At 48.3% G+C, this 12,088-nt stretch overlaps 2 protein-coding genes across 3 annotated transcripts in view; one reads left to right on the top strand and one right to left on the bottom strand.

Moving 5' to 3' along the window:
* TSEN2 (tRNA splicing endonuclease subunit 2) overlaps positions 1–6,298 on the top strand; it is a 45,419-nt gene extending 39,121 nt beyond the window's left edge. Inside the window, exons 14-15 of one of the 2 annotated variants that reach the window (XR_011075633.1) lie at positions 4,858–4,939; positions 5,538–6,298. The gene's annotated coding sequence lies outside the window, so the exon portion shown is untranslated. Of the gene's footprint in view, positions 1–4,857 lie in introns of both variants that reach the window. The other variant, XR_011075632.1, reaches the window with a different exon arrangement.
* Positions 5,430–11,576, bottom strand: MKRN2OS (MKRN2 opposite strand). Its single transcript, XM_068557430.1, has 4 exons — positions 11,303–11,576; positions 7,748–7,797; positions 6,588–6,750; positions 5,430–5,791 (listed from the first exon to the last, which is right to left on the bottom strand). The coding sequence occupies exons 1-4, from the start codon at positions 11,518–11,520 to the stop codon at positions 5,551–5,553; spliced, it is 672 nt and encodes a 223-aa protein (XP_068413531.1). The 5' UTR covers positions 11,521–11,576; the 3' UTR covers positions 5,430–5,550.
* Between the last annotated feature and the right edge of the window lie 512 nt (positions 11,577–12,088).

The raw sequence follows: 12,088 nt of genomic DNA, 5'->3' as shown, positions 1-12,088 counted from the left end.
GTTCTTGTTTATCCCGTAGCAGCCTCTGAGTTCAGGGGGTGGGACGCTCCACAGGAGGAATAGGGAGGCTCAGAGGTGTGGCCTCCGTATGCCACCGCCAGGATGTCCACGCGGGGGACTTGATCCAAGAGCCCTCGGTACCTCTGTGAGATCACCACAGCTGAAGTGACACCGGCCCAGAAAAATCATGTGAAGTCAACAGAACAGCCCTGCTAGGGCTCATCCAGTGGAGGTTAGAGGGGAAGGCCGCCCACCACTCCAGGCAGGGCCTGGGGTGTGCTGGCAACGCTGGGCAGTGGTCCCCACCTCAAGGTTGGGGTACAGCCCGGGGCGCCTGTCACCAGGAACGTGCTGGTCCATGTCACTTGGCACACAGTGTCAGGGGTTCACAGATTCCATGAGGACCCTCTGTGGATCCAAGGTCAGGAACCTCGGGGCAGAGTGTGGTTCTTAGCTCGTAGTTTCCCCAGAGAGAATTTTATTGAAGTCAGTGTAGTGGAATGAGCCTTCTAGAAAGGAAACATTGAGATCTCAGCTCTGTCTCTCGTGGTTATGTGACCTTGGACGATTTACTTGCCCTTACGAGCGTTGATTTTCTTATCTCTAAAATGGGCCGATGATACTGTTTATGACTCTCACCTCAATAAAAGAAAGTAAAAATAATAATATAATGTTAGTGGGAATTCCCTGGCGGTCCAGTGGTTAGGACTCGGCACTTGCACTGCCGTGGGCCTGGGTTCAACCCCTTGTCCGGGAACTAAGATCCTGCAAGCCACATGGCACTGCCAAAAAAATAATAATGTTCCCCCAGCGGGTTGCTGGAGGATGCAGTGGGCTGGTCCTTACAAGGGGCTTTAAGCACAGAGCCTGGCCCGTAACACCCTTCAGCTCTGCAGCTGTGAGGGTTCATGTGGGGGAAGGAGGAAGCACCATGTCCTCACAGCCACAATGCACGCTGCCTGTGACAGCTGCTGCTTACACGGGTGATTATCGTAGGTTGATTCTCCTGCCTTCAGTTGTAGAGGCTGGCCTTTTCTGACCTCAGCCCCAAACTATAAGGGGAAATGGTGATATCTGTGCCTTCACTGTTCTAAAATTCCCTCATAAAGAGATTCAGTTCTATAAAATAATAAGTTTATGTGTAACACTTGGCAGGGATTAAACCAACATGAATGGGATATAGTTTTAGGCAGGTTTACCAGGCTGGACCTGGTTAGGTTTCCCAACGTTTTTGAGCATAGTATACAGATCTGAAAGTTCATTGTTACTTATTGATAAAGTTTTTATTTTGTCTTAATTATTTTACCTTTATTAAAGCATTTTCTTTCTTTTTTTTTTTTTTTTTAAATTTATGGCTGTGTTGGGTCTTCGTTTCTGTGCGAGGGCTTTCTCCAGTTGTGACGAGTGGGGGCCACTCTTCATCGCAGTGCGCGGGCCTCTCACTATCGCGGCCTCTCTTGTTGCGGAGCACAGGCTCCAGACGCGCAGGCTCAGTAGTTGTGGCTCATGGGCCCAGCTGCTCCGCGGCATGTGGGATCTTCTGGGACCAGGGCTCAAACCCGTGTCCCCTGCATTGGCAGGCAGATTCTTAACCACTGCGCCACCAGGGAAGCCCTCATTTTCTTTTTTAAAAAAAAAGTTGCTCTTTACTTGAATGTGGTTTTTAGTGTTCCCCTGTGGGGAAAGTACTTAGGCTAAAAAGAAATTAAATGTCTCTCCTCCCCATCACCCACCTCCCGTTTATGATTTTTCCAACCGAATTGAATTTTTAAAAACCTGAGTACAGGGACTTCCCTGGTGGCACAGTGGTCAAGAATCCATCTGCCAATGCAGGGGACACGGGTTTGAGCCCTGGTCCAGGAAGATCCCACATGCCGTGGAGCAGCTAAGTCCGTGTGCCACAACTACTGAGCCTGTGCGCCACAGTTACTGAAGCCCGCGCACCTAGAGCCCGTGCACCACAACAAGAGAAGCCACCGCAGTGAGAAGCCCGCGCACCACAATGAAGAGTAGCCCTCGCTCGCCGCGTCTAGAGAAAGCCCGTGTGCAGCAACGAAGACCCAACACAGCCAAAAATAAATAAATGAAAGAAAGAAATTTAGTAAAAAAAAAAAAAAAACCTGATTACAGACTCGAATAATTATCCCATGAATGTTAACTTCCTTAAGACTGTAACTGAGGCCTATTTCTAAAATGGATTGAGAGAGATTTGAATCCATGAGTTTATCTTAAATCTTTGGTTTTTTATATACAAGCTGAAAATTTTTAGTCTTTTTACCATTTTGTGAAATATACGGATGCCTCAGTTAAGAATACATGATATGGAAAAGCAAATTTGTGAAGTTGTTAAACTAAGGCAGTACTTGTTATTTCAAAGTAACTCGCTATCATTTCTTTTAAGTGAAAGTTTTTTAGCATTTAAAAATTTTTGGAATCTTTCCATTTTCAGAAGCAGTATTTCAAAGGTAGATATTCTTCTTCCTAACGTTTAGATGGCACATTCTGATAAGAGTAGAAAGAGTGGAATCAGAAAAACCTGGGTCCAAGAGTCCAGGTCTACACTAGGAAAACAGTGGTGACCCTGGGAACATTGCTTAATCCCTGTGAACCTCAGTTTCCTCAGCTGTGAAGTGGGGATAATTACTAGCTCCTGAGTTTGTTTTGCAGACTAAATGAGATGGTATATGAAAGGATCTGGCACATTATAGGTGTGCTTTTTTTCCCTTTCAGATGAACCAAAAGTGTGATCATTGACATAATTATTTCCTCTAGGAAGTAAAAAGCCTATTTTATGCCCTGGTAGGTAAGACAGTGGAGGAGAAGGAGGTGACAGAAAAAGTTCGAGGTAAAGTAGTGAAGACAGCTCTGGGGATGGGGGAGGGGTACCGTGGTAAGCACTTCCTGCACGAAGGGAGCGAGGTGCAGCCATTGCGGGTGGCTTCTTGTTTTTTTAATATTGTTTATTGGGTTTTCCTGGTTATAAGAGTAATCCATGCACGCTGTGGAGGCTTTGGAAAAATGCCTTCATGTGGGTTAGTTTAGTCTTGCGAATCGCTGACTCTGAGGCAGTCTGTGGCCTTGCTGCGAACGGGAGCCCAGCCGTCCATCATCCCAGGAGCACTGACGGAGACAGATGTGTGCCCAGGGCTGCGCTCACCGCTGACGTGAAGGAGTGCACTTGGGCTGCCGGGTGGACCTCTGAGGCTTCATCTGGGGTTGGAGTTGGTGCCAGTGCTGAGGATTCTCAGCTCACATTTCTGCAGAACTGAGCCACGTCGCCCATCTGTTTGTGGTATTCGGATGCCCCATTTCCTTTACTGGAGTAAAACCTGTAGGCTGGTACTGTGGTTTTGTGAGCAGGGCATTTGTAGCCTGCTGAAGTGAAAGAAGAAATACGAGGCCGACCGCTACCAAAGGCACCCCCAGGGTGTAGAGCAGCCCCGAAAATAGGGAGTGGGGATTGTTAAAGCTTTGTTTGAAAATCAAGGTCATGCAGCAATTAGAGAAAGTAGCATCAAATTAGCGTTTCTAATATTAACAATTCTTTTTTTTTTTGACTGCACCGGGTCTTCGTTGCTGCGCGCGGTCTTTCCCTAGTTGCGGCCAGCGGGGGCTACTCCTTGTTGTGGTGCACGCGGTTCTCATTGTGGTGGCTTCTCTTGTTGCAGAGCATAGGCTCTAGGCGCACAGGCTCAGTAGTTGTGGCTCGCGGGCTCTAGAGCACAGGCTCCATAGTTGTGGCGCATGGGCTTCGTTGCTCTGTGGTATGTGGGATCTTCCCGGACCAGGGCTCGAACCCATGTCCCCCGCATTGGCAGGCGGATTCTTAACCACTGTGCCACCAGGGAAGTCCCAACAATTCTTATTTTAATTGTTTTATGACATGTTTCTTAGCTCCTGTTCATATTCGAATGCTGATGGAAGCAGAATGCTTATCTTCTCTAATGATGGCAAATTGCTGACCCAGTTGCCCTACACCCTGCGTGCCAGTGGTCGGTTTTGGGTTGCTGGGTGCTGGAGGTAACTGCACGGGCTTTGCAGTCAAACCTGGTCTGAACCCTGGTTTTGCCCCTGGGTGCCTTTGGGCAAGTCCGTTTCCCTTGTCATCTGTAAAATGGGCATGATGTCAGTACCTACCTCACAGGATGGTCTTAGAGATTAAAAGGGAAGAGTAAGAAGTGTTTACTCTGTTGTGGAGTCTTTTATGAATACGCGTTAATTGCAGCTGTTACGATTACTAATAATAAGGTAAAGAACTGGACCAGGGAAGCAGAGTCCTAAGACAGAGCGTGAAGAGAATGGGGCAAATCGGAATATCCCCCAAACCCCACGCTCCTTTCATCTTTACCCGCTGAGGTCTTTATGATTCCTTGAACACACAGAGTAGCAGGCAGCTTGTTTAAGGTGGTCTCATTTTCTAGGTAGGAAGTTTTGTATTTCTTAAAGAACAGTCCTAAAACTTAACAAATGCAAATGTTGAGCCGCCTGCATTTTTTCCCACTGAAGTCGCTAGTGTGAATCACTGACCAATGCCTCTTTGGAAACAAGCTTGAAGGATCTGTAGCAAGTTTTCCGAATATCTCTATTACTAAGTAACTATTGCTACCTTGAAAGATGGGTTTGGTTTTTGGAAATTAGACATCATTCGGTGCCCACGCTGAGGAATAAGATTAGGTGGGTAGTATATCACGTTTGGTCAAAAACAAAGAGTTCTGGAAGCAGTTTCCAAAGAGGAATCCTGAAACGTTTTGCTCACTGGCTGTTTAAAGTCTGATTATTTGGGTGTGAAAATTCTAATGTGCTTGTTAACAATCCTTGTGGTTACTCATCTCCTTCGTCCCCTTCCTCCTCCTGAAGGTATTAGAGAAAGAAGACGGACTTTCATCGTGTCCTTGCTGAATTCTGCACCTAGAGTGGGCAGAGGAGGTGACTCGCTGTGGTAACTCCAACACCCCAACTCCCCACCTCAGGCCTGGGAAGCAGGTTGATTGAGGAATTGCCAATCCTGTTTGTGCGCGTAGACACAGAAAGGCTGACTCAGGAGGAGTGCATATGGTTCCCGGCTCAGATTCTGAGACCTTTTCTCTTTTTTCTTTTTTTTTTTTTTAATTATTATTGATTGTCAAAAGGTTACCATGTGCTTTTTATGTAAAAACAATGAGGTGAAGGCAGTCATTACTTCATAAACTGTAAGGGTCTCTTCCTACAAGTCCCCAATTTCTGGATTCACATTGAAAGGTGAATTTGTTCCCTAATTAATTTATAGGAAGAGTTCTCATTGCTCTGTAAGATGCTGCCACTTTACGCTGTAACATGGACCCCAAACTACTGTGAAAAGAATTTTAGTTGTGGTGCCGACAATTTTGAAAACCCAGGGCAATTTTTATTAATTTCGTAAATTCCTACACTGCAGTAAGCTGAAATATGCGTAAAGGGAAGCCATAACTCTTTTTTATTAACCACAGTTTAAGACACGTAGAGGCCCAGTAGCTGTTCCAGGCAGGAACCCCCAGACATCCCTTCCTGTCTGCTCTCAGGCGCGACGCGCACTCAGCACGAGCCGCTTCCCGGACCTGGGCCTGTTTGGGGACCAGGGGGGTCGATGACGTAGAAGCCGTGCTCTTCTATCACGCGGTAGAGCGTGATGTACTTGGAAGCCTTCCTCGTCCTCGGGATCACGAACTTCTCCGTGAACTCTTCCCGGTCCAGCCGCTCCTCGCCCTCTGTGGCCAGGACGCAGTTAATGAACTTGAGGGCGTAGCTGTAGCAGTTGTGGTGGTCTTCTTCGTACCTTACGGGGCAAGGACGTCGGGAAGACAAGGCTTAGCCCTGAGCTGCCCAAGGCCTTTCATAATTTTAATCTCGCTGCAAGCTGGGCCCCCATGTGTGCTGGCCCCCTTGATGACAAAGTGTCCAGAGGTGTAGTTCTGAGGGACACTTGGCATCTGGGGCTATTTCTGCTCGCAGCTTAAGTACAGATAGGACTCACCGGGATGTCCAGAGTGGTGACTCAAGTTGCATATAAGCCCCAATTTGGGGAACTTAATTTCACTGAAATTCTAGATTCTAGAAGTGGAATTCCATGTCTGAGTTTTATGATATCCTGCAGTGTCTAAACTTACTTCAAGGGAAGCATCAGAACAATTTAAGTCCACAAGTATGCTATATATCTTCTACAGTGATAAGGGGGCAAGGAATCGATAAATTAATTTCAAAATTGCTGAAACTTAAAAAGGGGGGAGCTTTAGATAGGTTTACATTTTGAACCTCATTTAAAATTGTTTTAAGGGAATATAATACTGTGGGTTTTGCTGTACATATTATTAAATGTCGAGTGTGTAAAAGAGTCAAATAAGTACAGTAACTAAAGTACTAAGTTCTGGTCCTTTCGGCTCTTAGAGTGCTGTGGTTCTATTTGGGAAATGTGTGCTAGCTCACCTCTGAAGAAACCCCAAGTAATTCAGGCCCTGCTTAATTCTGTTACAGACGCTACTATCTCAGTACAGGCTCAACATGAAAGTCAGTGCAGCGTAGCGTCCTCTGTGAGCTGTGATCGCGCCTGGTGGTGAGTGAGGGCGCTGTCCTACCTGTGAGGCAGCCAGGCCCCCGTGGTGGAGAAGTCTTCCAGGTACTGGTCCCACTGGTCCATCAGTCCGAACGTGCCAGGCTGCAGGAGCGGGACGCTCACACTCTGCTCCCAGCCCGCTTCGTCTCGCTGGACACCGTGCACCGTGTAATTATACACGACTCCTGCCGCCAACACCAAAATCACACAGAGGTGTCAGGGGAAACGCACCCCGGTGAACGTGACAGCGGCCACCTGGTAACTGCACACAACAGGGGCCCAGACGGCACTTCCCGATTGCCATCCGAGAGCTCTCGAACCCCCTCCTCCAGGGAGCCTCTGCCTCCTTGCTCTCAGCACCCGAGGTTGTCCCAGAGAAACGAGACAGTAATAGGTGCTGGGGTGATCATCTCCAAATATTTTTTTTGAAGTTCTCTATCTACAGAGGCGTCCGTCTCATTTCCTTAAATCAGCAGTACATGTCTCCTGGCAGACTGGTGCAGAGTTGACTGCTCTGCCAGTCACTGAGTTCAAAACCCAGTCCTAGGTTTCTGTTCACTGTGTCAGTTCTCCTGCCTCAAGGGAGCAGCAAGGGCTGTAATCAGACTTCACCTGTGGGGCCTGATCGCAGCCGCAAGTGGCTGGCCTCGCTCACCATTCCCAGGCCTGCACCTTCCTGCTGGCGGCACTCCCCAGGCCTTTTCCTGCACACTGTGCCCTCCAAGCTAAATCTGGCCAAAGGAACCATTTTATTCAAATGTGCTGCTTTTCTGATTTTTTAAAGCAAACTTTCGCAGGCCCTACCGCACGTTCAGGTGCTTTGTCCCTCCAGTTTATCCCTGGTGTTCCTGCCTGGCCCCTGGAGACCCCGGAGTAGGAGGACCCAGTGGCAGTGGGCTGAGTATAGCATTGGGAGCAGAGGGTCTGCTTCTAACACAAGATGAGGTCTTGGACAGCTCAACCTCTCTGGACGTCTGTTTCTTCCTGTCTTAAAAACTAACAAAAAACATACAGGTTTGCGATGTTTTTAATGTTTTCTCAGCTCTTGGCTGAGAAAACATTAAAGAGCTTTCAGATACTCAGTATTGTTAGTAATGTTGCCACAATACTTTTTCTCTAGAGTTGCTGCTCTCTTCTAACCAGGTATTGGAGGAACTTTTTAAGCTATGAAAGTGCACTTACCTTTTGTGTTGGTTATCCCCACGTGAAGATCAGACCTTCCGTCATACTCCCTAGAAGAAACAAGAGCGTTTTTGCCCTCTCATTTGCACACAGCAGGCGTGTAGAATTGGTATTTAAAGTGGGAGGGGAGGGGGCTTCCCTGGTGGCGCAGTGGTTGAGAATCTGCCTGCCAATGCAGGGGACACGGGTTCGAGCCCTGGTCTGGGAAGATCCCACATGCTGCGGAGCGACTGGGTCCGTGAGCCACAATTGCTGAGCCTGCGCGTCTGGAGCCTGCGCTCCGCAACAAGAGAGGCCGCGACAGTGAGAGGCCCGCGCACCGCGATGAAGAGTGGCCCCCGCTTGCCGCAACTAGAGGAAGCCCTCGCACAGAAACAAAGACCCAACACAGCCATACATAAATAAATAAATAGATAGATAGATAGATAGATAAATAAATATTTGAAAAAAAAAAAAAAAAAGTGGGAGGGGAACAGTGGGCCTCCCAGCCTGGCCGGTGCCAGAACTCGGCGCCAGAGGCCAGGTTAGTGGAAAGGCCAAGAGTACATGTGAGGTAGAAAACAGTGCCCTGCACCCCCTCTGGATTTTCTTGGCCCCCGCAGTCCTAAAGGTGAGTGTGCTGGAAGGCCAGCCCCACTGGTGCGTAAAGTCAGCATGACGCCTGGCTCTGCGGCAGAGGGGCCCACCCGGCCGTCAGCTGTTGAGGAAGCTCCTGATTCTTTCCTCCTCAAGTGTGAGAGGGCAGCCTGTTCCTCAGGCCAGCGTGGGTGAGAGGGTCCTGAAAGCACCTCAGTGGGCTTCTACCTTTGAAACTAATGTGGTCTTGAAGCCTGTGGCCACACTCACTTTTCCTGGACAGCCCTTCTTTCCTGAAATTATTCTTCCCCCGAGACTGTGCATTAGATGTACACTCTAGGTAATTTAACCTCTGTATATGATCCCAGGCCATCACTTACTCGCCCCGAGACTTTCTCACCTGTAAGATGGAAATAGCATAAGCCTCCTAGCAAGCTGGTTGTAAGAATAAATTGCCTATTGAGTGCTACCGTGTAGAGGTGTCAAATAAGTCAGGTAATTTTTAAATGACAAAGCTCCTTTGTCGGACCACAGTTCTGAGTGTTTGGTTCCTCGTTGAAGCAAGCAGTCCCGGGGTTTACAATGGCCAAGGACACAAATGGCTGCCCCACCTCTTCAGAGCAATCCCCCCAGGCCGTCTTGTTGCAGCCACTGTGAGTTTTCTGAGACCCTGTGGGTTCAGAGGTTAAGAATGAAGCTGGGAAAAACAGTAAGTCTTGGGTGGCCGATCACGGTGCTGGACCTGGATGTGTGCCATCCCAAGATCACTCCCTGCACGTACAGCCTCTCTGTTTCCTGCCTAAATCCCAGGCGTTCCCTCTCACTCCTGGTCTCCTCCCTCTCCTTCAGTTATTTCTCAATCATGTAACATGTCAACTACGGGCCTGTCATTTGAAGTGAAGGGCTAGTGACACAACGGGAAATGAGGTCCCTGCCTCACAGGGTTTGCTTGCTTCCAGAGAAGACTTTTTTAGTTTAACAAGTTTTTAATAGATTGAGAAGTGTTACAGAAGCATGTGATGGGGCAGGGCCAGGGCCACCCCTATCCCATATGATAGTTTTGTACAGATTAAGAAAAGGTGCCCCTTCTTCCTGCAGATGCAGCTCTGCCCAGGTGCTGCCCAGGGTGAGTGGAATGCAGGCTGAATTTCAGTACCCGCCACTGCCTTGGCCAGGTGCCTTTGTGCAGTCCACAAGCTGCACAACCCTATGTGGCAGCCCTGAGGGATCCTCATCTAGTTAGATCAGAGCCTCCGTGATTCCTTTGAGTCACTGCTGGTTCTCTTATGAAGTAGATGAAATTGTCTCAAGATGAGTTGTGGGAGTTGGTCCTGAGGGTTTAGAAACAGGATGAGAGGGAAAAAAATAGTCTGGAACTTGGCCTTCGAGGGACTGGCAGGCAGGGGGCTGCTTGGATTCTGTGGATTGTGGCCTGAGTTCCTGAGGGGAATAGGAAGATGCCTGAGCACACGATGCATTTCAGCACCACCACCTCCTTTCTGCTGCTGCCGAGGGAGGCCAGGCCTGCTCGTGTCACCACCACATCACAGAAGAGATGAATGCTTTTCAGGGGCTAGCCTGAAAGCCTATCGCGTGTTGTGGCATTTCTGGAGAGCAGGGCTGCAGCTTGTTCACTATGACATCCCTAGCATTTCCCACACAGAGCTGCTCAGTGAGGACCTGTTGAATGAACCAGCGTTACAGGAAATGAATTCTGAATTTTCACCTCTGTTCAAAAGCTTTCGGAATCCAGCCAGTTACTAACTCCAAGGTAGCGTGCATGAGGGGCCTTATAAAACAGTTTGGGCTTCATGATTCTGGTTAAGGTAGAAATGAAGGTTCTGCCAGTCACGTTCTGAGCTGAGTATGAAAATATCGGGAAAGGAAGGAGCGTGTTGGTTCATCGTCCTGCCTGGCACCCGGGCCAGCTTTATAGGCCTTTTCGCTGACCCTCACAACTCTGCAAGGTCAGCGGGTCCTCGTTTTACAGGTGAGGAACCAGAGACTCGGAGAGGGTCCTGGAGCTGGTCTGAATCAGGGTAGGAATGGGCAGCTTCTTGGCGTACAAGCTGCACGGTCCCTTCTGCATCCCGCTGCCTCCACGAGGAAGGGTCAGGAGTGCAGACTGTTCTGCCCCTAGTGTTTGACCGATGCCTTGTACGCACGTCGGTTCGTTTCATCCCCATAGGGACTGGAAGGAAATTGATTAAGGAAGTTAGTGAGCAGGGAAGTAGTCAACTCCAATTTTCTCATCCCAAACCAGCACTAGAGGGCATGAGGGACTCAGGAGGGTATGTTTCAAGGAGGCAGGAAGGTCTGGGCATCAGACCATGATGGAGTGCACGACACACTTCCCAAAGCTCGCACCATTACTCATCACTGTTCTCTTGAAACCTGGCTTGTGCAGGGCCAGTTCCAATTCCACCTGTAAACTCAGGACTCTAGGAAGGCACCATCCTTTCTTTTGATTTCTGAAATATTTCTTAAAGTCAGGTGACATCTACCATTGAAACAGACCAGCTCTAGTCTCAATTTCATGCACCTCCATGCAAAATAGTCTGTACGTGGCCATTCTTCAGGCTCTGTGCAGGGTACCTGCTTGTCACAAATGTTACAGACTAACTCGAAGTAAAGGTATTATTTTGATGAGATTAGCTGCTGGGTCATTTTCCCAGTTAGCCTCTTAGCACAAAATCTATGGGTAAAAAAAATCTCCAGGCTGTCGATTCCTCTCTCTTAAAATTGTATAAGCAGGTTTGACCTTCGTATATTCTTGCACTTATCATTCCAGGAAAGTATGCAGCCTTCTATTCTTATGAAACAAAAAGGCCTACATTTTAGGATTTAACACCAGAACGCTGAAAAGATTATCCACCAAATCTCACACTGTATATAGCACGTTAGAAAAAGAAAGTTTAAGTGACTAAAACAACGAAGGAAAACTTTGCACAATCCAATGCAACACATAAAACACTGTACCTAAGAAACGTCCCTTGAGTTGGTCTGAGGAGGAATGAACACTCTTCTTGATGCCCATCGGTAAACGGATTAGGGATGCTGACAGGCGCTTCCTCCAGCTTCCTGGAGCCCACGTCCTGCCGGCAGAGGGGGCAGCATGGCGGCACGCTGAAGCTGTAGATGTACTTCTGGCAGTGGTTGAATTTGATGATAGGCTTCCCGGCCTCTGGGCGCTGCATGGCTTTCCCCTCCTGGGCAAGGAGGGGCGCGTTTCCCGGGACTTCCTTTTCCTCATTACATGGCCAGCAAATGCCCTCCATCCGAGTAACCTGGTAACAGTGATGTCATTCTGACTGGTGGCTTCGGAAGCCAAAACAGCTAGGGTTAACCTGTAACCAGGCCTCCCCATAAACAGGTGTCTTAAAGAGCCAGCTTCATTTGCGCTCACAACGTTTCTTTGTAACCTTTGTACATTTTCCTCCAAAGCCCTACCTTTCTGTGAAACCTTCCTCAGCTTCCCCCAGCGTTCCCTTGCGCTGGCAACGCTGTATTTGTTTCCACCAGCGCTGTTATTTAATTTGTCTGTGAGCTTCTTGGAGTTAGCGACCCACGTTTACTTTTGGTCTTCTAGAATAGGTTATATCGGTTGGGTTTTGGATAAATAAATGGAATCCTTACTTTGAGGCTATTTTTCTTTTGATATTTTATATTGTAGAAGGACTCTTGCTCATAAAAAATTAACAGCACAGGGATAGGGATAGTGGTTACCCAAGGTGGTGGGTGCTGACTGGAAGAGGGCATGAGGGG

The sequence above is a fragment of the Eschrichtius robustus genome, chromosome 12 (assembly GCF_028021215.1).
Source record: "Eschrichtius robustus isolate mEscRob2 chromosome 12, mEscRob2.pri, whole genome shotgun sequence".
In the NCBI taxonomy this organism is placed as follows: domain Eukaryota; kingdom Metazoa; phylum Chordata; class Mammalia; order Artiodactyla; family Eschrichtiidae; genus Eschrichtius; species Eschrichtius robustus.
This window is presented reverse-complemented; position numbering and strand designations above follow the sequence as displayed.

Excerpts from the sequence above, each read along its gene's own strand:
- MKRN2OS (XM_068557430.1), bottom strand. The coding sequence starts at position 11,520 with ATGCAGCGCCCAGAGGCCGGGAAGCCTATCATCAAATTCAACCACTGC. Across the intron at positions 7,798-11,302 it reads ACTCAAGGGACGTTTCTTAG|GGAGTATGACGGAAGGTCTG; the intron begins GTACAGTGTTTT and ends TGTTTCTTCTAG. Across the intron at positions 6,751-7,747 it reads GGGGATAACCAACACAAAAG|GAGTCGTGTATAATTACACG; the intron begins GTAAGTGCACTT and ends TGTTGGCGGCAG.